The 21,708-nt window shown below is 47.8% G+C and overlaps 2 protein-coding genes across 2 annotated transcripts in view; both read right to left on the reverse strand.

The window, feature by feature from the left end:
- Positions 1-304: 304 nt before the first annotated feature.
- On the reverse strand, positions 305-5,261 carry CDK3 (cyclin-dependent kinase 3). The gene is made up of 7 exons (XM_006886364.1): positions 5,084-5,261; positions 4,456-4,533; positions 4,241-4,361; positions 3,618-3,788; positions 3,426-3,527; positions 2,252-2,455; positions 305-430 (listed from the first exon to the last, which is right to left on the reverse strand). The coding sequence occupies exons 1-7, from the start codon at positions 5,197-5,199 to the stop codon at positions 305-307; spliced, it is 918 nt and encodes a 305-aa protein (XP_006886426.1). The 5' UTR covers positions 5,200-5,261.
- A 127-nt stretch (positions 5,262-5,388) lies between these two features.
- Positions 5,389-21,708, reverse strand: part of TEN1 (TEN1 CST complex subunit) — a 24,335-nt gene continuing 8,015 nt past the window's right edge. The window contains exons 2-5 of the mRNA XM_006886365.1: positions 11,148-11,305; positions 6,780-6,890; positions 5,714-5,905; positions 5,389-5,510 (exon numbers count right to left, since the gene is read on the reverse strand). Of these exons, the coding sequence (XP_006886427.1) occupies positions 5,389-5,510; positions 5,714-5,905; positions 6,780-6,890; positions 11,148-11,305 (583 nt within the window). The remainder of the gene's footprint in view (positions 5,511-5,713; positions 5,906-6,779; positions 6,891-11,147; positions 11,306-21,708) is intronic.

The following is a 21,708-nucleotide window of genomic DNA, read 5'->3' on the forward strand; positions in this document are numbered from 1 at the left end:
CCTTTCCCTCTGCTTCTGGGTGTGCAGCTGAGGGCAGGGGCAGGTGAAGGGCACTTGGCCACCGCTGGCACCTGTGTGCGGTCTGGTCTCTAACACACCCGTCTCCTGCACGGAGCTTCTCTTGAAATAGCACTGCCAGGCTCAGCAAACAACACAGAACTCCTAACCTGTTGATGGGACCAACCCACACTCAGCTCTTGTGGCTGCTGCCAAATTCCTTTCTAATCTCTCCAGGTCCATTCTTTCTTGGGGAGTGGGTAGGCAGAAGCCCAAGAGAGCACGGTCGGTGGTGGGCCCCGAGTTCTCAACGGCAAAAGTGTTCCAGCAAACACTGGCGGGAGGCCGGGGAGGGCTCGGTGGAGGAGAAGTAGGGGTGGGCGAGGGCCGCCTTGGCCGAGATCCTCCGGCTGGGATCGTACTGCAGGAGTTGCTGTGGAGGGAGGAGGAGGAAGGAGATGAGACCCGAGTCCGGTCAGGACAGGGGGAAGTGTCACACTCCCAGGCCCCACAGGGAGGGACCCTGAGACCCACAGCTGCACAGAGCTCCCACTGCCCACCTCCAGAGTGCTGGGCACTCAGAGCTGGACCAAGAGTCAGTTCTGGTTCCAGTCTGAATGGTGCCACTGATGTTGAATCATCTTCCTGTTCCTTGGTGAAGAAGGTTCCAGACCCCAGTCTATTGTTAGCTAAGCAGATGTCTCCCTGTGCGCCCATCACAGGGACTGGGTGCGTGGTTAGGAAACCCTCTGGGGTGATGGAAATGCCTCGGTTCTCAGAGATTCTGCCACAACCGGCCCTCTGGCTCTGGGCCAACTCAAGGGACACTGCAGGACAGGACTGTCCTAGGAGTCCAAGGCTGTGACTTTCAGAGACTTCCTTAAGAGTGGCTGGGGGATTCAAAGCGCTTCACCGGTGCACCACTAGGGCTTTTGTGCTGGATTCTCTCAATCCAGCCAGGAGGCAGGTCCCCAGGACGAGTGCTTGGAGCCTTGGTGGGACACCCGAGTGGCCCTGAGTCACCAGATCCGCATGGCCTTCTGGGAGGATGGACGCAGCCTGGCTATGCGAGCTCGGCCTGCTTCCCCAGAGCCAACAGCAGAGCCCTGAGATAATGGAGCTTTGGAGGTGGCGGCGTGTGCATTAACTGGTGGCTCTGCCAGATGCCTCCTGAGTGTGTAGCCCAGGAGGCCACAGTGGGGCGAGCAGCAGGGACGGTCAACCCAGCTGTGCACAGGATCATGTGAAGAGACACCGTCACGGGCGGAACCGACGCGAGAGCAGCCAGGTGACCTCCCGAAAGCAGACAGCACAGATGGGCCCACGAAGGGTCCGGGGCGCAAGAGGCAAAAGCAGCAGGCGAGTCTCCCAGGGCACACGCAAAGCCTGCTGTTGACGGCCATGGAGTCGAGGTCAACTCACAGTGACTCCATGAACAAATGACCTAATGCCTTTCCACATCTATCTTTGTTTCTCCAAGTTCACAGTTTCCAGAGACATGTGGTTTAGGAACTGGATGCCACTCCTGCTTCCAAACCTGTTTTACAACTGGGAGCCCCATTAGACACTGTCCACATTGGGAAACCCTTCTGGTATCTGATACCCCAACTGCACAAAGTTCAGCATCACCGCAAACCCAGGTTACTTCATACAGCACCTTGACAAAGACTGATGTGCAAAGTGGAGGAATGTTCCTCCAAGGAATAACATAACTGGTTAAAACAAGCTTGGAAGCAGGAGCGGCATCCACTTCCGTAATAGCTTGCCTCTGGAAACCCTACGAGCCTGGAGAGAGGATGAAAGGCACGCAAGTGTTGAGGACTTTCATTCAGAGGGTCGCTATGAGTTGCCTACAACTTGACAGCACTTAACAACAACAGTTATGTTGACAGATGAAACCACGTTGAAATATAACAAAACTAGTCTCATTTAGCATTGGTTAAGTGTTGTAGAGCAGAATATGACTCAGAGTAAGCTGTGCATGAAAGACCTGAACTTTTTTTTAAAGATTAACATCTTTTCTGTACATTTGTAAGAGAGTGTGTAGAGTTTCCAAAGAGGCAAAGCTAACTCGGGGAAAGGCGTTCTCTAAGTGGCCTGAACACTGGACTCATGGGAGGGAGAGGTTAACTAGGGAACACACTCAGCGACAAACCAACTGTACAAGGGTCAGAAAAATGATTAGCTCAGACTTACAAGAGTCAGGTTACGTAAGAGGGCAAAGGGCAGACGGGAAGGCTTTGCCGCCACCTACCATGAGCAGGTCCTTGCCCTCCGGCTCCAGGCTGGGCACGATCTCCTCCAGCCTCTTCCCAGTCCACTTGGGGAAGCTGCCCTTATAATCAGGCAGCTGAGTGACTCCTGGCCATGTGGCTTCACTGGGTGTCCCCAGGGTCCGAAAAATACGAAAGAGCTGGTCAATCTCAGAGTCACCCGGAAACAGAGCTCTGCGAGTTACCTGGAACGAGAGGAGTGTGGACCGCAGCCTCATCAGTGAGCCCAGCACCAGGGAAGCAGCCAGCGCAGGGCAAACCCGCACCTGCTTCCCTAGGGCGGCACCAACAACTCTGGCTTTTCTTGGGGCAGAGCCCACTTCCTCAGTCCTGTAGGCAGCCCCAAACCCCTCTTAAAACCTGATGCCTGTGAGTGAACTTGGACTCTGAACCACTCTGTCTGTTCAAAGAACTGTGCTCCAGTGGATTTATTTCAATGGCTGATTTGAGAGAACTTTATCTTATTTTTACACACACACGTCACATGAGTTTTTTAACTTCCTAACTAACTCCCTATATATTCCCTACGCATGCATGTGCTCTATACACGTGCATGTTTTGTGTGGTGTGCTATTTCCAGGCCTTTCTTCTGAGGTACCTCTAGGGAGACTTTCTTAGAAGTGTGGTGCTTTTGCTTGCACTACCCCAAACCCTCTTAATCCACCTGTCCTAGGAGCATTGCGCTCTAGTAGTCCAATGGGTAAGGAGTTGAGCTGCCAATGCAAAGGCAAGCAGTTCGAATTCACCAGCTGCTCCACAGGAGAAAGATGGGAAATCTCCTCCCATGCAATTTACAGCCTTTGAAAACCAGCTGGAGGGTCAGCGATGAGCTTGTTCGAAATTCAAGAGCAATGAGAGTTTGAGTATCAGGGAATCTTAGTGGCACAATCGTTAAGCACTCTCTGCTAACTGAAAAGCCAACATTTCAAACCCATCAGTTGTTCTGTAGGAGAAAACATAGCAGTCGGCTTCTGTGAAGATTTACAGCCTTGGAAATCTTTGGGGCGATTCTACTCTATCCACAGGGCCATGAATTGGCATCAACGCTATAGCAAGGGTTTGTTTTGGTTTAGGAGTATTAGAGTGCCCCATGCCCACCCCAGCAGGACACTGCCCGTGGCCTCTCTGTGGGCCATGTTTTGTCCCTCTTGCTACCATCTCTGCGAAGATGCAGCCGATGCTCCAGACGTCCACAGCTGTCGAATAGAACTTGCTGCCCAGGAGGATCTCGGGGGCACGATACCACAGGGTCACCACCTACGGGAACCAGAGAGCAGCACCAATCAGAGGCCCCGAGTGGGGATGGCATTGCTTTGGCCGCCACTGTCTTTCCACCCCAGCCGTTACCTCGTGGGTGTAAGTGCGCAAAGGCACCCCAAAGGCTCGAGCCAGCCCAAAGTCGGCCAGCTTGATGGCTCCCAACTCATTGATGAGGAGATTCTGGGGCTTCAGGTCTCGGTGGATGACGCGGTGGGAGTGGCAGAAATTCACCCCCTGAAGCAGCTGGAAGAGGTAGTTCTGGAACAGTGAGTATAAGAAAGGGCTGGCTCTCAGGATCCTTGCCTCCAAGGAGCCACCCAGTTTGGCCCTCCCTAGGATGGATCTGTTTGTTTTCCTGGCAGCCCATGGTATTCCTGGTGCTCTTTTCCAGCATCACAGCTCAGGGGCATCAGTTCTCCTTCTGTCCTCCCTGGTCATAGTCTAACTCTCTGATGCGTGGCAGGTGATTGCAAAGACCATGGCCTGTATCAGATGCACCTTGGTCTCCGGAGACACACCATTGTTCTTCGGAGCTTCGGAAAGGTCCCTAACAGCTGACTTATGTATTTCTTAAATATGAGAATAGTAAGGAGGAAAGTCAGGCAATAAATGGTGAATAATGCAGGTTAAAAAAAAAAAAAGGGCTGGCTGATGAAAGGGGGCTGGCCAAGGAGGGGGGTGACCACCTCCTGCCAGCAGTCCCTCAGTACCTTGACCAAGTGCAAGGGGAGCTCAGAGCCCGGGGTGGAGTCCATGTACTTCTTCAGGTCCTGGCTGAGGAACTCGAAAACCAGATAAAGCTTCTTCTCACTGTGCACCACGTCCAGCAGCCTGGCAGAGAGACATGGTGAGGACACGGCTCTCAGCAGGACCAGGATGGGTGCAGGGTACCTGTCCCAGCTTCTCGGTCTCCATTCTAACTCACCTGACGATGTTGGGGTGCTTGAGTTCCTTGAGCAGAGAGATCTCTCTGATGGCAGTGCTTGGGACACCCTCGGTCTCCCTGCAGGAAAGGACAGGACATCAAGGAGCATGGAGTCAAGGAGAGGGAGCAATTTTTTGGAGGTGAGAAGTGAGCCTGGCTCATGGAGGAGTGGTGAGGGGTTGAAGGGTGTCACTCTATGTGATCCATTCTCACAAAGGGGACTTGGGCTCCTTGGTGACTGTCACTCTCAGAGCAGGGCCCAGGGGCAAGGCCCAGGCACTGCCAGGGAAGGGGCAGTGAGAGGGGCCGAGGGGGGATGAAGCCACTTCTGTGCCTGCCCAACACCACCAGGAAAAGGAGCTGGTGGTAACACTCTTGAGGGAAGGGGCGGGGCAGCTGCAGGTCCAGCGTCTGGGAGCCACCTCCACGCCACCCATGTCATGCTGGTTCCAACCCACAGTGACCCTGTTGGACAGGTTGGAACTGCCCATGGGGCTTCCATCTTAAAGAAGCAGCGTCCTTCCCTCGGAGAGGCTGTGGGTTCGAACTGCCCACCTTCTGGTCTAGCAGATGAATTACTTAAGCCCTGGACAGCCAGGGCTCCCTCCAGGGCCCGCCCAGCACTCACAAGTCCAGCCTGATCTTCTTGAGGGCCACGAGCTGCCCCGTCTCCTTGTTCTTGGCCTTGTACACCACTCCATAGGTACCCTCTCCGATCTTCTCCACCTTCTGGAACCCATCCATGACCGCAGAGCTGCCCAGGAAAAGAGACGGTGCGCAGGCGTTCGCCCTCCCACGCCCAGCACCCCGGGCCCCCACATCCAGCACCTGCTCCCCACTCAGGCTGCCCCCAGCCCACGGCCCCGTGCAGGCCGGAACCCTCGTCCTCGTGCTCTGTACCCGGGGGGCCTGCGAGGCTGCTGCACACGCGCTCTACGGTGCGCACGAGGGTCCAAACTTCCCTCGCTCAGCGCTCCTTCCCTCTGCGGCCAAGCCCAGCCTCTGGGGTCCAGGGAGGCTGCCAAGAGGGGCTGCCCAGGGGTCCCTGCGGACAGCTAGGGGCAGAGGTCAGGGCTTGGAGAACGGGTTCCGGAGCCACCCTCCTGTCCTGGGCTGCAGTCAGGACCCAGGACTAAGCCAGCCGGTGGTGCCGCGCGGCCACCCGTGAGGCCAGTGGGGACGAGTCCCCTGAATCCTGGGCCCCCACCCGGGCCCTCTGCCCCCGACGCCCCCTCCTGACCTCCAGCCCTGAACTCACCAGAAGCCCGGCGTCCACGAGTATCTCCCGGGCAGGGCGTGTCCCTGACTCCCCCTGCTGGCCCCTCCCCGGCGCTGCACCACGTGCACACGTGCAGCCAGCACGCCGCCTGCTGGGCGTTCCCTTCTGGAACTCTCCATGGTCCACACCAGGGCCAGGGTGCAGGGGGCCCCTGTCCCCAGAGCTCCGCCTCTGCGGACAGGGGGCCAGGCTTTGGCACCTGGTTTGGGGCTCTCACTGCTGGTGAAATCCCAGGTGCAGGAAAGGTCCAAGTTAGCAAGTCTTGTCTCCACTCTGAGGCCCAGTCAAAAGGCTCCAAGAGCCACGATTCAGAAAAATAAGGACATAACCTGGGAGAGACTGGAGAGCATTCTGCTGCGTGAACTAACTCAGTCTCGTAAGGACAAATACTGCAGAAGACCATGATTGTACAATATGAATAAATGGAAATCCAAGTTCTTTATAAACTTATAATAAAATCTCAATTTAAAAAAGGGAAAAAACCCAAAAACTTGAAAAAAAAGATCATTATTGTAAAAATAGAAGGATAACTAGTAAAACATGTATGAAGATCCAAGAGGGAAAGGGTTGGGAGCAGAAGGCGGAGGATGGGTGGGGGCGAAATGACAGAGTTGCACAATTTGGTGGCTGGAGGGAGGGGGTGAAAGAAATGGGACAGACCCAGTGGAGACCTGAAAAGACAGAGTAATGGTCGGCATAGTCCAATGGTAAAGAATTTTATAAAACAATGAATGGGGGGAAACACCCCCTCTCTGTCCTCCCAGATCAGTAATGCTTTGGATATTGGTGGGGGGGAACCCACCACGACAACATAATGAACGGGAATGATTGTATGAAATACAATGTGAATGAAGAATAGTGTGAATCACGATGCATATGAACTTTGTAAATAAACCTATATATATATATATATATATTTTTTTTTTTTTTTTTTTTTAAAGCCATCAGTGTGGGAAGAGTTCAAGTTCTCCGGGCATCTCCTGCGGGTCTGGACTCAGGAGCAGGTGATGGGAAGGGGATGGCACTGTCATCTTCTATTGGCCACTGTCCCTCTGTTGCTGGTACGTCCTCTGTTCTTGGATCGCTTGTTCCAGCAAAGGGAGATTCATCCCCTCCACGCATGTCAGCACCCGGGCCTTCACCACAGCCCCAACATCTGAAAGGCAAAGCCAAGGTCACAGCAGTTGTTTTAAGACAAAAGAGGCTTGAGTGCATTGCATGCTCACTTCCCTGCTGTGCGGCTGGGATGTGTCACTGTCTGAACCACTTTCCTGGGGTGGGAAGGTCTTTTTCCCTTGCTCCTGGCGCTTCCTTCCCTCACTTCTGCCCGGTTCAAGCCCAGCCTCCACCCTCTCTGAGTTCACCTGGACCAGCAAATGGAGAACACTCAAAAAGCCCCACGGAGTCTGAGCACAACGACTTCTGGGATCTGAGCTCCCAAGAGGAGTCCTGGTGGCGCAGTGGTCAAAGCTTGGGAGAAGGACACGGCAGCCTGTCTCTGAAAGGAGCACAGCCTTGGAAACCCAGAGAGTAACTCTGCTGTCCTGGAGAAATGCTCAGGAATTCCCAAGGAGAGTGAGCAAGAGTGAAGCTGATGGGAGAACTGAGAGGTCAGGCCAAAGTTCACAAGGTGCAGGTCAGGCTGAAGGAAGATTTCTGGGGACAGCGAGGGCAGAAGGACAGAAGCCTGGAGCGCTGTGTGTCAAGTATCAGAGGTGGGGCAGCTGTGGGGAAGACAAGAGTCAAGGTGTGGCGAGAGTGAGGGAGGGTGAGGAGGAAGTGGGGCAGAGGTGCCTCGGCAAACTGGTCGGCCTCGGCCTCGGAGGGGAAAGGTTTCAATGAAAACCAGAGGAGCCAGCAGGCCTCGGAACCCCGCCTCTGGCTGCTGGACTTGTGTGAAGCTTGGGAAGCCCAACAGGTTCCACATGGGAGGCTGGGAGACAAGAGCTGTGCTGGGGGACAGCCAGGTTTCAGGAAAGTTCCAGAGAAGGCGAGAGCATAACAAGGAGGCTTGAAAGATGCAATGGATCCAGAGAGAGGGCTGGAGACAGCTTGGGCAGGGGACATGGAGCTGGGAGATTTATGGTGGGAACTGTTCTCCTGTCCCCTACAGTGTGGCTCGTGGGCACTGTGGGAGGGCCTGTGCACAGAGGTGGGGCAAGGTCAAGACCATGGCCAGAGGCCCTGAACAGGAAGCTCTTGAGCTCCAAGGGCACTGAAAGGTGGCAAACCCAGACAGCTTCATCACAGGCTGGCGGGATCTACCTCCTGAGTCTTAACTAGCTCCATATGCAAAAATCGAGAAAGGTGGCTTCAGGGGCCTGCCATCTGTCCTCAGAAGTGTCCAGGAGCCACACCTGACAGACCTGCACTCCCCACAGGACTTGGGGCCAGAAACAAAAAAATACAAGAGCCCAGGCTCCTCCTGGAGCCTGCCTTCTGCCCTGCACCTCACCATCTTCCATTTCCATTCAGGTGGGGAATGAGGAGTAGGCGTAGCTCAGAAAGTCAACTAAGAAAAGTGCTTATTTAAATGAGAGAAATGTAGGTCGTGGTGAGAAGACCAGGCTGGGCTGACTAAGAATGCTGTTTTTCTGAGGCTCAGTTAGGTTCGGCCTTAATTCTGGGGCCAGAGCACTTTCTGGTGCACTGAGGCAGAAGCACCTGCTGTCCACGGTGTGCAATGTTGGGCATGACCAAACAGGTCAGAGAGGGTGGAGAGCCCTCCTCTACCTGAACCCCCATCAGCCTTTCACCCAGAGATTTTAGTGCTGTTAGGGCTCCTTCCCTGGATCCACGACATTCAGGCACTTTTAATGTGACAAGGCTCTAGCTTAATCACTTTTCCTGCATTTAATAACCGTGGCTCTTCTAAAAAGAATGACATCTCTTCAATGACTTCAGTGTCCCCGAGAGACAGTCCCTACTAGAAAGATGAATTACATTCAGGAGAAATGGAAACTTCCAGTGAAAACACAGTAACATATTCTTTAAAAAAGGAAGCTGTATGAGTCAGAATGGTCCAGTCCCCAGCTGCCTGTGGGCACGGCCCAGGGCTGGGCAGAGTTAGGTCCACTGTACAGGAGGTCACCACAAGGCAGGTCACCACAAGGCAGGCCATCCTGACGACAGCTGATGGCAAGGATGATGATGTTCAAAGCACCGTGTCGAAATAACAAGGGGAGAGGAGCGACCACAAAAACTCTCAGGCGATTCCGGCTTCTAAAAAGTTCTACAGGACAAACGGCCCCGGTCTGGGTTCATTCTAGTCGCCTCGTCCTCAGAGAGCTGTGCTGACACAGAGGCAGTGCCGCTCTGGGTTCAAATCTGCCAGCGGCTCCTTGGGAGAAAGATGGGTCATTTCACCACGTGAGGTACAGCCCCCCAAACCTGCTGGATGGAGGTGCAGCCCTGAGGAGGTTCCCCTCGCCAACAAGGAGCTCTTTTTTAAGGAAGGCAGAACCGTTAGAAATTACTAGAATGGAGGAATCAGAATGTTACGGAATTGCTCTTAATTTGGTTATTAATTTTGTTGGGTGTGAGGATGACAACAGGGTCACGGTACAGGCACACCAGGCGAGGAACTGAGGAGTCAAAACCACACGCACAGAAGACATCTTAGATTTCTCTAAAATACACTAGAAAATTTGGGGGGAGGGAGTGGATAGGGAGAAAAGTGCAACAATGAATGCTGGAAACCCTAAGTCTGCGAACTTTCATTTAAATTACTAAAAAAAATATTAAAAAAAAAGTATTTACCAAAAAAAATGGAAATGGAATGTATAAAAATAAATATCTTAGGCATTGGTTAAAGGGAAAAAATACACTAGAAAATATAAAAAAGGAAAGTAAAAGCTAAAAAAATATACTAGCAAAATCCCTAACTAAGGGTTGTATGCGTCATTAGGGTGAAGAGCACAGCTGAATTGGGGGATGGTCTCCGGACTCTTTCTGTATCATCCTCCCAACGTTTGCCTATGCTTGTGTGAAAACATTAAAAAAAGAAAATCATTTGGCCTGAATTTCCATGTTAAAGGTTTTTTCTTCTTATAAAAACCTTCAAATGTCACTCCGGAGCCTGCTCATCTCCAACCCCTCTCTGCGCCTGGAATTGGGCTACAAGCTGTAGGATGAGGGCAGCTGGTTCCCGAGGAGCCCGCCTCCCCAGAGGGACCTGGTAGACCTGGGAGGCCACGCGGCTGTGGCTCACAATCAGAGTGGAATTATTCACGCCAAGGCCCTTTGGACTCACCCCTACCCCTCCCTGCTCCCCACCCTCAGCTCTCAAAAATCAATTAAGAGGGCCGGGACTCTGCGGGCTTAAAGGTTTAAGCCTGAATAAAGATTAACTTTAAATGAAATAATATTTAATTAAAGTAAATATCACTTAATTGCTGCCCCCTCTACATTTCACTCAGCTGGTATGTTTCAGAGTTAAAAGCTGCTCAGTCTTTTAGAAACCAAATTATGAATATCAAGAAATGTACACATATTTGTAATCTTTAATCTGGCCATTTCAACTTTTCAAAAACTCTCCTAAAGAAAAAAAATGGAAAATGGACTGAATGCACAAGGATGTTAGCTGGCGGGAATTCTCGTATAGGAGGAAGCATTTTCATTCTTTTTTTACCTCCTCTACTTTTCCTACCTGCTGAGTATAAACTCCTCTCCTGTCCCATCTCAGGGAGCTCTGGAGGTCTAGTGGTAAGAAGCTGTGCTGCAATCCCAAAGGCATGTGGTTCGAATCCACCAGCTGCTCTGAGGGAGAAGGATGGGCCATCTCCTACCACGTGATTTACCACCTCTGTAAACCCGCCGGAGGGTCAGCTGTGGGTGAGTTCCAACTTGACAGCACACGACAACAACAATAACAACAACAACAATATGAGTCTTGGTTTCCTTCTCTCTGTAACATCAGCAGTAAGACTCACATTAGGACTACCATGCAGATTCAGGGGGCTCTGAGGGCCTGGAGGTAAGGAGTCGTGCTAAGACATGAGGTTCGCATGCACCAGCTGCTGTGTGGAAGGACGGGCATTCTCCTCCCATGAGGTTTACAGCCTCTGAAAAACCAGCGGTCACCTGGGTCAGTTCCAACTTGATGTTACACAAGAATAACACCAAGAAGATCTAAGTGGCCAGCTAGCTCAGGCCTGGCTTGTCACAGGCCTCCATTAAGGACTCTTCTCTCCCTCTTTTCCTACCTCCCCCAGGGACCACCTGTGTATCACCCCTCCTTTCATGACGTGGGACCACATGGCAGGTCCACTCCGAGACCCTCCGCAGAATGCTTGTTTCCCATGAACTCGTGGACGAGGGACATACTGCAAGTCAGGTCATCCCTAACCAAGTCACCCGAAAGTCTTCCCCAACTCAGGACACAGAGCGAAAGGGAACAGAGGTCCCAACTTACCTTTCTGGTGATCGAGTTCCCCAAGAACCATATACAGGGAGCCCACCTGGGCTTGGAATGGCTCCACCAGCTCCGTACAGACCAAGACCTGGTGCTTCTCAGACCCACGCAGAGCCCCCAAGGTCACTCTGGACTGGGTCATGTCGTAGAGCTCCAACCTGGAAATCAGGGACAGCAGAGTCACTTATGCCATGAGAGAGAATCACCACAGAACTAGAAGCAGCTTGGGAAAATGTCCAGCCAATCATTTTCTGATCAGAGAAACAAACTGCAGTCACAAATCAGAAATCACTTCCAGTCCACTGTTGTGATATAAAATACATGCAATAAAAAGTATGTGTTCGTGAAAAACAACGCATTCAAACTTTGTAAACAGATCAGAGTAAAATTTAAAAAACTTTTAATTTTTTTTAAAAAAAGAAAAAAGCCCCCCTGTTCTTGATACGTATGGTTCAATGAACACGGCCAAACCCTCACAGACGTGTATAATGACCACTCAAAGAAAGGTGCAGTGTATTTCTAATTACTAGGTGAATAACTGTCTCCTTTGTCTAGAAAATATGACTACCATTACTGAATGGGTTTTTCTTTTTTTTAAATTGGGATTTTTCCTGCATAGCGAAGTGAACTTGGGGGTAGGGACTGCATAACAATGAAAGAGTTTTTCTTTTCAAGGAGAAGAGTGACTTGGGGGGAGAGGGGGTGGTCAGGGAGAAAAGTGCAACAATGAATGACTGGAAATCCTAAGTCTCTGTAAACTTTCATGAAAATTAATAAATAAAAAAGAGGAGGAAACAAACAAAATTATGATTTTTTTGAATCCATCAGATGCTCTGCTGGAGAAGGAGGGACAATCTCCTCCTGTACCAGTCAGGTCCAAATTGATGGTACACACACACCAAAATAATAAAATGAAATAAAAATATTATTTTAACGAAGATTTACAGGAAGGTTGGGTTTCCATTCATTCATTGTTGCACATTTTCCTCCTCGCCCTCCCTTCCCCTTCATCCAGTCCACATTATAATGCCCTCTTGTTCCAGACTGTTGTCCCACACACAATACCTAATTATTCCTTCAGACAGTTCTTCCCTTCATCTGTTCCCACTCAGTGTTCACTCTTATCCTACCCTATCCCAACCCATGTCCATTACGGAAAACTTTAATGAAAGAGTCTACAGAAGAATCTTGACTGAAAAGAAGGAAATGTGGAAGAGAATTTAAATTCTAACGGAAGATACTCTTTAAATCTTAAATAAAAAATATCCCCTGAAAACTTCTTAAAAATGGAACAAAAAGTTCAGTTTAACTTGTAAAATCAACTGTGAGGGAAGAAACGTGGAAAGGAGGGTGAGAGTAGTAAGTACACAATTTAAAGGATGAAATCAATGTCATTGAGCTGTGTGTAGAAATTGCTGAGCCAGTATATGTTCTCAACACAAAAAGAAAATCAGGGGGAGCTCTGGTGGCCTAGTGGCAAGGAGCTGCAACTATAATCCCCAAGGCACATGTTTCGAATCCACCAGATGCTCTGCTGGGAAAGGAGGGACAATCTCCTCCTGTACCAGTCAGATATGATTTGACGGTACACTAACAAAAAAACAATAAAATAAAATAAAAAAAAGAAAATCAATTACATACATAAAAAAAAAAGATGCAGATTCCCTTCACCCTAGAAGGTGTCACGGTGCCACTCACAAGTCAGTCCTATTTCCTGACCGAGGCAGGCTTTTGTTCTACAGATGAGGTCCCAAATCACATAGCTCTGGTGGCCGAGGTAAGAAGCTGTGCTGCAATCCCAAAGGCACACGTCCTTCTGCTGAGGAAGGACACGCAGTCTCCTCCGGAGCGACTGATCGGTCCTGAAAAAACGCTAGACCTACCTTTGGGTAGGTTCTGACTCAACACACAACAACAACAGCAACAACAAGTAATGATGCTGAACTTATTTTCATGTTTGTCACTTGTACATTTTTCATGGTAATGTCTGTTCAAATCTTTTGTTGTTGTTGTTGTTATGTGCCATTGTGTCGTCTGCGACCCATGGCGACCCGACCCTGTGTACAAAAGCCCTCAACGTCGTTCTGTCCTGTGCCAACCTCGCCGTCTCAAACCCTCATTCCCACCGCTCTACTCACAGAATCGATCCATCTCATTGAGGGTCTTCCTCTCCTGAGTCATCCCTCCACTCTCCCAAACATGATGTCCCTCTCCAAGGACCAGTCCCTCCTTGCACCATGCCCAAAGTATGTCAGACGAGGTTTCAGAATCCTTGACTCCAAGGAGCAGTCCAGCTTCATCCTCTCCAGGGCAAACCTGTTTGTTTTCCTAGCAGTCCATGGTATATTCTTCAGCATTCTCTTCTCCAGCATCACAGCTCAAAGTCATAAATTCTCCTTCTATCATCCCTAGTCACTGTCCAACTCTCTGATCATAGCATGTAACTGCAAAGACTATAGCCCGGATCAGGCGCACCTTAGTCTCCAGCCTGCCGTCGCTGAACTTCAGTACTCTTGAAAGGTTCCTCACAGCTGACTTTCCCAGTGCAATTCGTCTCTTATTTCCTGGCTGCTGTTACCAAGAGTGTTGACTTTTGCTCACTTTAAAACTAAGTTGTTGGTCTTATGATTGAGGTATCTAAACTCTTGTGTATTCTGGATATACGTATTTTAAAAAACTCCACGGGCTCTGATTCAATTTCTACTTCTGGCCACCTTCTATTAGGTTCCTGAGGTCATAAGATGGGAGGGGACATCTGATCTTCCTCCCTTGAAGCAGCTGGTGGATTCAAACAGCTGACCTTGAGGACGACATCTGAGACACTACACCACCAGAGCTCCTTATTCTAGATATGAGTCAAATATTTTTTTTCCTAATTTGTGGCTTGCTTTTAAATTTTCTTAATAACTTTTGATGAGTAGAAATTTTAAATTTTGAAATTCAGTTTACCCATTTTTTTTCTTTCATAGTTGTTGCTTTCTATACTTTATTTAAGAAACAACCTATATGCAGAACAGATTATCCGGGAGGCTGGGCTCTATGAGGAGAAATGTGGGGTCAAGATTGGTGGACGAATTTATCAACAATCTGCATTATGCAGATGACACAACCCTGCTTGCTGAAACTGAAGAGGACCTGAAGCACCTGCTGCAGAGGGTCAAGGACTGCAGCCTACAGTATGGACTGAGGCTCAATGTCAAGAAGACAAAGATTCTCACCACTGGACCAATTGGCAGCATCAGGATGGATGGTGAAGAGATTGAGATTGTACACAGCTTTAGTTTGCTTGGCTCCACAGTCAACAGTCTTGGCACCAGCAGCCAGGAAATTAAAAGGTGCATTGCCATGGGAAAGTCTGCTGTTAGGGACCTCTCCAAAGTACTGAAGAGCAATGGTGTCTCTCTGGAGACTAAGGTGCATCTGATACAGGCCATGGTCTTCGCAATCACTTGTTATGCATCAGAGAGTTGGACAATGACCAAGGAGGATAGAAGGAGAATTGATGCCTTTGAGCTGTGGTGCTGGAGAAGAGTATTGAGAATACCATGGACTGCTAGGAAAACAAACAGATTTGTCCTGGAAAGGGTTAAACCGGGTGGCTCCTTGGAGGCAAGGATTCTGAGGCTCCGTCTAACATACTTTGGACATGTTGTGAGGAGAGACCGGTCCTTGGAGAGGGACATCATGCTTGGGAGGGTGGAGGGACAGCGCAGGAGGGGAAGGCCCTCTATGAGGGGGATTGATTCAGTGACTGGGATAATTGGGATGGGAGTGTCAGAGACAGTGCGATTGACACAGGACAGAGCGGAGTTTAGGGCTGTTGTACATAGGGTGGCTATGAGTCGCAAGCGACTCGACAGCACATAACAACAACAAAGGCTATTAAGATTTTATCTTATAGCCTTTAATTCTACATACAGCTGTGACTATGTTAAAATTTTTCTGATTTAGTATGAGACAGGGATCAAAGTTTTCTCCCCCAATACTAAAAGAATATGTAATAGTTCAGCTCCGTTTGTCGACCTGACTATTCTTTCCAACTGAATTACACTGATTTTTAAAAATCAAGAATCAATAAAAGAATGGCTAAATGAATTATGGTATCTCTACACAAAGAAATAACACCTATCTATCAAAGGTGATGATGTCAATAAAAACCCTGGATAAAAAGGGAGCTCTGGTGGCCTGGTAGCAAGAAGCTGCACTGCAATCCAGGAGATATGTGGTTCAAATCCACCAGATGCTCTGCTGGAGGACTGGCAATCTCCTCCTGTACCAATCAGATCCAATTTGACAGTACACACACACACACACACACACACACACACACACACACACACACAATTTTAAAAAAATCCTGGATAAAGTAGGAGGAAATGTGGAACAAAACTACAAAACATAAGAAGCTGGGCCCGGCTTAACTGGTCCAATAGGAATTGGTGGACTTGGAGAGACTGGGGCCCTTAGTTACCCTTTGAATCTAGAACAAAGCTCACACCCTCAGCTAAACTCATATCAGACAAGATTACAAGATGACCAGGGAAATTGATAGGTGCTGTTGACTTACCTAAGACTCTTAGCAACCATGCCGACAAAGGATCCGAACCCTTCCCTGGGCTGTACCACTCTCAGCATCTCTGAGTTCTCTGACACACTCATGGTTTCAGTCACCGTGTTAGTCCATCTTGTTGAGAGTCTTACTCTTTTTCACTGACATTCCACCTTCCCAAGCATTGTCTTTTTTTTTTTTATTTTTTAAGTTATTTTTTGTGTGTGTACTCATGGTAACAGCAGCCAGAAAATCAGGAGACGAATTGCACTGGGAATGTTGCCTGTGAGGGACCTCTCAAGAGTACTGAAGAGCAACAACGTCAGGCTAGAGACTAAGATGCATCTGATCCGGGCTATAGTCTTCACAATTATGTGCTATGCATCAGAGAGTTGGACAGTAAATAGGGTTGATAGAAAGAGAATTGATGACTTTGAGCTGTGGTGCTGGAGAAGAGTGTTGAATATACCATGGACTGCTAGGCGAAGAAACAGGTTTGCCCTGGAGAGGGTGAAGCTGGACTGCTCCTTGGAGTCAAGGATTCTGAAGCCTCGTCTGACATACTTTGGGCATGGTGCAAGGAGGGACTGGTCCTTAAAGAGGGACATCATGTTTGGGAGAGTGAAGGGGCCGGCACAGGAGAGGAAGACCCTCGATGAGATGGATCGATTCTGTGAGTAGAGCGGTGGGAATGAGTGTGTGTGAGACAGCGAGGTTGGCACAGGACAGAACGGTGTTTAGGGCTCTTGTACACAGGGTCACTGTGAGTCGCAAACGACTCGATGGCACATAACAACAACCATCAAATCGGAACTGCCTGGTACAGGACGAGATTGCCCCTCCTCTAGCAGAGCAGCTGGTGGGTTTGAACCATGTACCTCTGGGATTGCAGTTCAGCTTCTTGCCACTAGGCCACCAGAGCTCCCTGTATGATGTCTTTTTCCAAGTACTAGCCCCTCCCAATAACACATCCAAAGTCTGTGAGGTCGAGTTTTACCATCCTTGCCTCTAAGGAGCACCCTGGTTGCACTTCCTCTAAGATACATTTGTTTATTCTTTTAGCAGTCCAGCAAGGAAGTAGTCACTCCTTAAAACAGCCAACTCTAGAGGGACAGAAGAGCAGTAAATGCCCAAGAACAAAGCCCAGAAAGCAAAAACGAATAGGATAGAAGGATTCATGAAAATGAGAATTACCAGAGGGAAGAAGTAGGAAAAGTGTAAATACATTGCGAGTATTATAAATAATGTTATAAAAAATGTATAGAACCAGCATGCTTTATTAATTTTCATTCAAATCACAATTAAAATAGTAGTTGGAATAAATAAAAAGAAATGCAAATTAAAAGTGATGGCATACCAATTCTAAAATGAGCAGAGGTCATAAATGTCTTCATAACATTAAGTAGCCAATATCCACACGGAAAAATGCAAGCATTAGTCTCAAAGCAATGGGCTCTCACCTCAAAACCAGCAAAGTTCAGTAAGGCAGAAAACAAATACTAGTGAGGAAATGGAGAGATTAGCACTCTTACACACTGCTGGTGGGACTGGTGCAACCACTGTGGAAACGGTATTAGGCCTCCTTTAAAAACTGGAAACAGAAATACCATTTGATCTGGAAATGCCACTACTAGATATATATCCTAAGGAAAGGAGAGCTGCGGCATGAAAAGATAAACACCCACTCATGTTAACTGCAGCATTACCTGCAGCAACAAGGCGATGGGAACAATCTACGTGCCCATCAGCAGATAAATTATGATACATACAGTGGAATAACTTGCAACATTAAAAAACAGTGAAGAATCCAAGAAACATTTCACAAGGTAGATGAACCTGGAAGATACTATTCTGAGTGACATAAATCAGTCACAAAAGGACAGATATGGGAGCTCTGGTGGCCTCATGGCAAGAAGCTGCACTGCAATCCCGAAGGCATATGGTTCTAATGCATCAGACGCTTCTCTGGAGAAGGAGAGGCAACCTCCTCCTGTGCCACCTGGACCTGATCCAACAGCACACAGAAATAAAAGGGGCGGGTGGGGGGAAAGGACAAATAATTCTAAGAGTTCACTCCTATAAAAAAGTTAAAAACATTTATTGTGGCTTTGTTCGCAATAGCAAAGAGCTGGAAACAACCCAAGTGCCCATCAACAAACGAATGGATAGAGAAGCTTTGGTATATTCACACAATGGAATACTATGCTGCATTGAAAAACAAGGAACTAATGAAATATTATGCAAAATGGGTGATCCTGGAGGACATTATGCTGAGTGAAGTATCTCGGTCACCAAAGGACAAATATTGCACAGGGCCACTGTTGTAAAATGGGACTGATATCGGGGTTGAGGGAAGACAGAGAAGGAGGGGAGGAATGATGTATACTGCATTGAAACAGATGAGGGAGAGAACTGTTTTTATTTGTTTGTTTGTTTTTATTCTTTTTAGTGTTTACCCTCAAATTGGGGAGAACTGTTTAAAAGGGATATATGAATGGGCATTATTGTCATACAAGAGTCCAGAACGAAGGCTGCACAGTGGAGTGAACCTGGGGGGGGGGATTGCACAACAATGAAAGAGTTTTTCTTTTACTTTACAAGGAGAAGAGTGAATGGTGGGGAGAGGGTGGGCAGGGAGAAAAGCGCAACAATGAATGACTGGAAACCCTAAGTCTCTGTAAACTGTCATTAAGATTAATTTAAAAAAAATTTTTTAAAAGAACATTCTTTGACAGTTACCAGAAATAGAAAAGAAGGAAAAAAATCATTAACTAGATATAAGACACACAGGAAATTGGGGGAAGGGAAGGACAATGTACAGAAAATGAGCGATCAACAAAATATCACTATGGAAAAGGTAAGCATGAGAGGTCACGGCAGTTACATGCAATAAAGATTATGACCATTACATAATCAGGCCCGTATCATCAGTGACAACACAGGCAGACGGGCAAGGTGAACACGTGAGCAGGCTTAGGAGACCATGCCCACAAGCACATGAGTTTGGTAGATGATATTTCTGCATATATATCTGTATCTGTTGTAAATAGATCCATGAATATAGCAAAGCAAATAGAGCAAAATTATGACAACTCCTTAGCCATAAATAAACCTTTGAAGGAATGAGGAGTTAGGCCTGGACCCACACAGTCCAGAAGGACATCAAAGTCAATTTGCATAATATTGTCCACAAAGACAATGCTCTGCATCCTACTCTGGTGAGCGGCAGCGGTGGTTTTGACAGTTCGCAAGAGCTCATCTAAGGTGCAGTTATTAGTCTCTCCCTGTTACTGAAAAAAGAAGTGTGAAGGGAATCAAAGACTCGGCTTAGTGGTAAGGCGTTATGCTGCCAGCCCAAAGGATCCAAGGTTCAAATCCACCAGCTGCCCCAAGGAGAAAGACAAGCCGTCTCTTCCCATGCAACTTACTGCCTCTGAAAACCCACTAGAGGGTCAGCTATGAGTTGTTTCTCACTTGACAACACACTATTAGTCCAAAGGACTAATGACCCAAATGACCTTCAGTCTCCATGACTCTGAGACCAGAAGAAGTAGACAATGCCCTGCTACCACGGCTGACCACTCTCTAAGGGACCACAATAGACAGTCTCTGATCAGAGTGGGAGAAAAATGTGGAACAAAAGCTTGCTGTTCTGAGACTGGTGCAACCCTTAACACAATGTCCTTTACGGAACTGAGATCACATTGTGACTCAAGTTTCAGTTAAACAATAAACTAGCCTATAAGGTGATTAATAACATCAGAGAGGAATCCAATCCTTAGAACAAACATCAATAATAAATCAGAGGCAGCATTTGCCCAAGGACAAAGCTCAAAAGGCAAGAAGGGTAGAAAAACAGATGGAAACAGGCAGGAAGTGGGAGGAGAGCTGACCCAAGGTGGGGCCTGTAACTGATGTCACAAATCACAGAATGCATGAACTGCTGAATGGAAAGCCACTCTGCTCTGTTAACTCTCACTGAAAAGAATAAAACATATTTTAAATAAAATGACGTACAAAACAGGGGTTTGATTAGCTATTATAATGAATCAATTATATTAATCAATGTATGGAGTTTCAAATGATCAAAAGAAACTTGAACATGACTTTCCGAGTCACTGAATTTGATTTTGCCATGGGAATGGGCAGGAATATGGCTAGTCTCATCAATCCACAAAGGGACTGGCTGATTTCACCATTAAATTGAGTGATCCAGCATCAGAAGGAGACCTTCTCCACCAGTGGAGAAGTAACAAGTCTTTTGGGCCCAGAAATTCTTGTGCCACCTACACCTGTACCTGTGGCAGCAGCAGTCATACCAAACCAGAGAACCAACATGGGATGGAGTTACCTTAGGAATGCTACTGGCTACGACTACCCCTCCCCAGACAAAACCAGAGCTAAGCTAAGAGCTTTAGCCAAAGACTGTTGGACAACTTGGGGGTGGGAGGGAAAAGCCAGTTTTAGCAGGATTGAGAACTTTCTAACACTGGCCTTAATCTTCAAGGCTCAAGGCTGAGTTGCCTGCAAACACATTTTAGAAGCTATGCTGACTGAATTTATTAACTTGAATCATAATCTTTCAACTTTCTGAATATGGTTCTGTGCGGTCTGTGACACAGTAAAGCAGTAAGATTGGTGTTGAGGTGTGAGTAGAAAGTGGTACGGGAGCAGGGGGCACATGTCTGACCACATGGAAATTGGTTTTATGTTGTTGATGCTATAGACGGGGACCATTCCCCTTTGTGAAGTTGACAGAGGTCAGATATGGCCATCCTCATGTATCCTGCTCTTTATACAGATGGTGTCAGAAGCGGGATTCGATATGATAGCTCCAGACTCATGTGAGTGTGGGGTTTTATAAGAAATTAGGGGGAACTCTGGTGGCCTAGTGGCAAGGAGCTGTGCTGCAATCTTGAAGGTACACAGTTTGAATCCACTGGTGCTCCACTGGAGAAGGAGGGGAAATTTCCTCCTGTGCCAGTCAGATCTGATTTGATATACACAACAAGAACGAAAAAAAAAATGTAATAATGAAATGGCCTCCAAAAAGGAAAAAAAAAAAATTAGGGGCTTGGGAAATAGAATCAAAATTGCTACTTTTGCTGGTACTGAAAAGGAGGGGGAAAGTTAAACAGGCAAACAACAAATGTTGGCAAGGTTGTGGAGAGATCGGAATTCTTTTTTTATTTTTGTGTGTGTGTGTGTGTGTGTGTGTGTGTGTGTGTGTGTGTGTGTATCGTCAAATCAGATCTGACTGGTACAGGAGGAGATTGCCCCTCCTTCCGTGGCAGAACATCTGATGAATTCGAACAATGCGCCTCTGGGATTGTAGTTGCAGCTTTTTGCCACTAGGCCACCAGAGCTCCCCGAGATTGGAATTCTTATTCATTGCTGGTGAGAACATAAAATGGTACAACCACTATGGAAGGCTGGCTGGCACTTTCTCAAAAAGCTGGAAAAAAGATGTCATTTGACCCAGCAACCCCACTACTGGGAACTTACCTTAAAGATAATGAAGTACAACTCAAACAGATGTTTACTGCCGCATTAGTCACAAAAGCAAAGAGCAGGAAGCAGCTCAGGTGCCCATTAACAAATGAATGAACAGAAAAACTATGGTACATTCACACAATGGAATATTACACAGCTGTGAAAAACAGTGAACTTGTAAAATATTACAAAATGTGGGGGAGCCTGGAGGACACTACACTGAGTGAGATGGTTAAGTCACAAAAGAACAAATACTGCATAATATTATTATAACATAGGACAGACAAGGGAGGGGATTAGGGAGAGAATGGGAAAAGAGTGGATAGATAATGAACACTGCCTTTGAACAGAATAACCATCCAAAAGGAATATATGATTAGGCTTTACATGTATAAGAACAATCTGGAACAAGAAGTGCACTGTGAGGGGAGCTCTGGTGGCCTAGTGGCAAGAAGCTGCACTGCAATCCCAGAGGCGCACGGTTCGAATCCACCAGATGCTCTGCCGAGGAAGGAGGGA

This window comes from Elephantulus edwardii, unplaced genomic scaffold (genome assembly GCF_000299155.1).
Source record: "Elephantulus edwardii isolate Elephantulus edwardi_28Jun2011 unplaced genomic scaffold, EleEdw1.0 scaffold00048, whole genome shotgun sequence".
In the NCBI taxonomy this organism is placed as follows: domain Eukaryota; kingdom Metazoa; phylum Chordata; class Mammalia; order Macroscelidea; family Macroscelididae; genus Elephantulus; species Elephantulus edwardii.

Excerpts from the sequence above, each read along its gene's own strand:
- CDK3 (XM_006886364.1), bottom strand. The coding sequence starts at position 5,199 with ATGGATGGGTTCCAGAAGGTGGAGAAGATCGGAGAGGGTACCTATGGA. Across the intron at positions 4,534-5,083 it reads AAGAAGATCAGGCTGGACTT|GGAGACCGAGGGTGTCCCAA; the intron begins GTGAGTGCTGGG and ends CCTTTCCTGCAG. Across the intron at positions 431-2,251 it reads AGGGCAAGGACCTGCTCATG|CAACTCCTGCAGTACGATCC; the intron begins GTAGGTGGCGGC and ends CTCCCTCCACAG.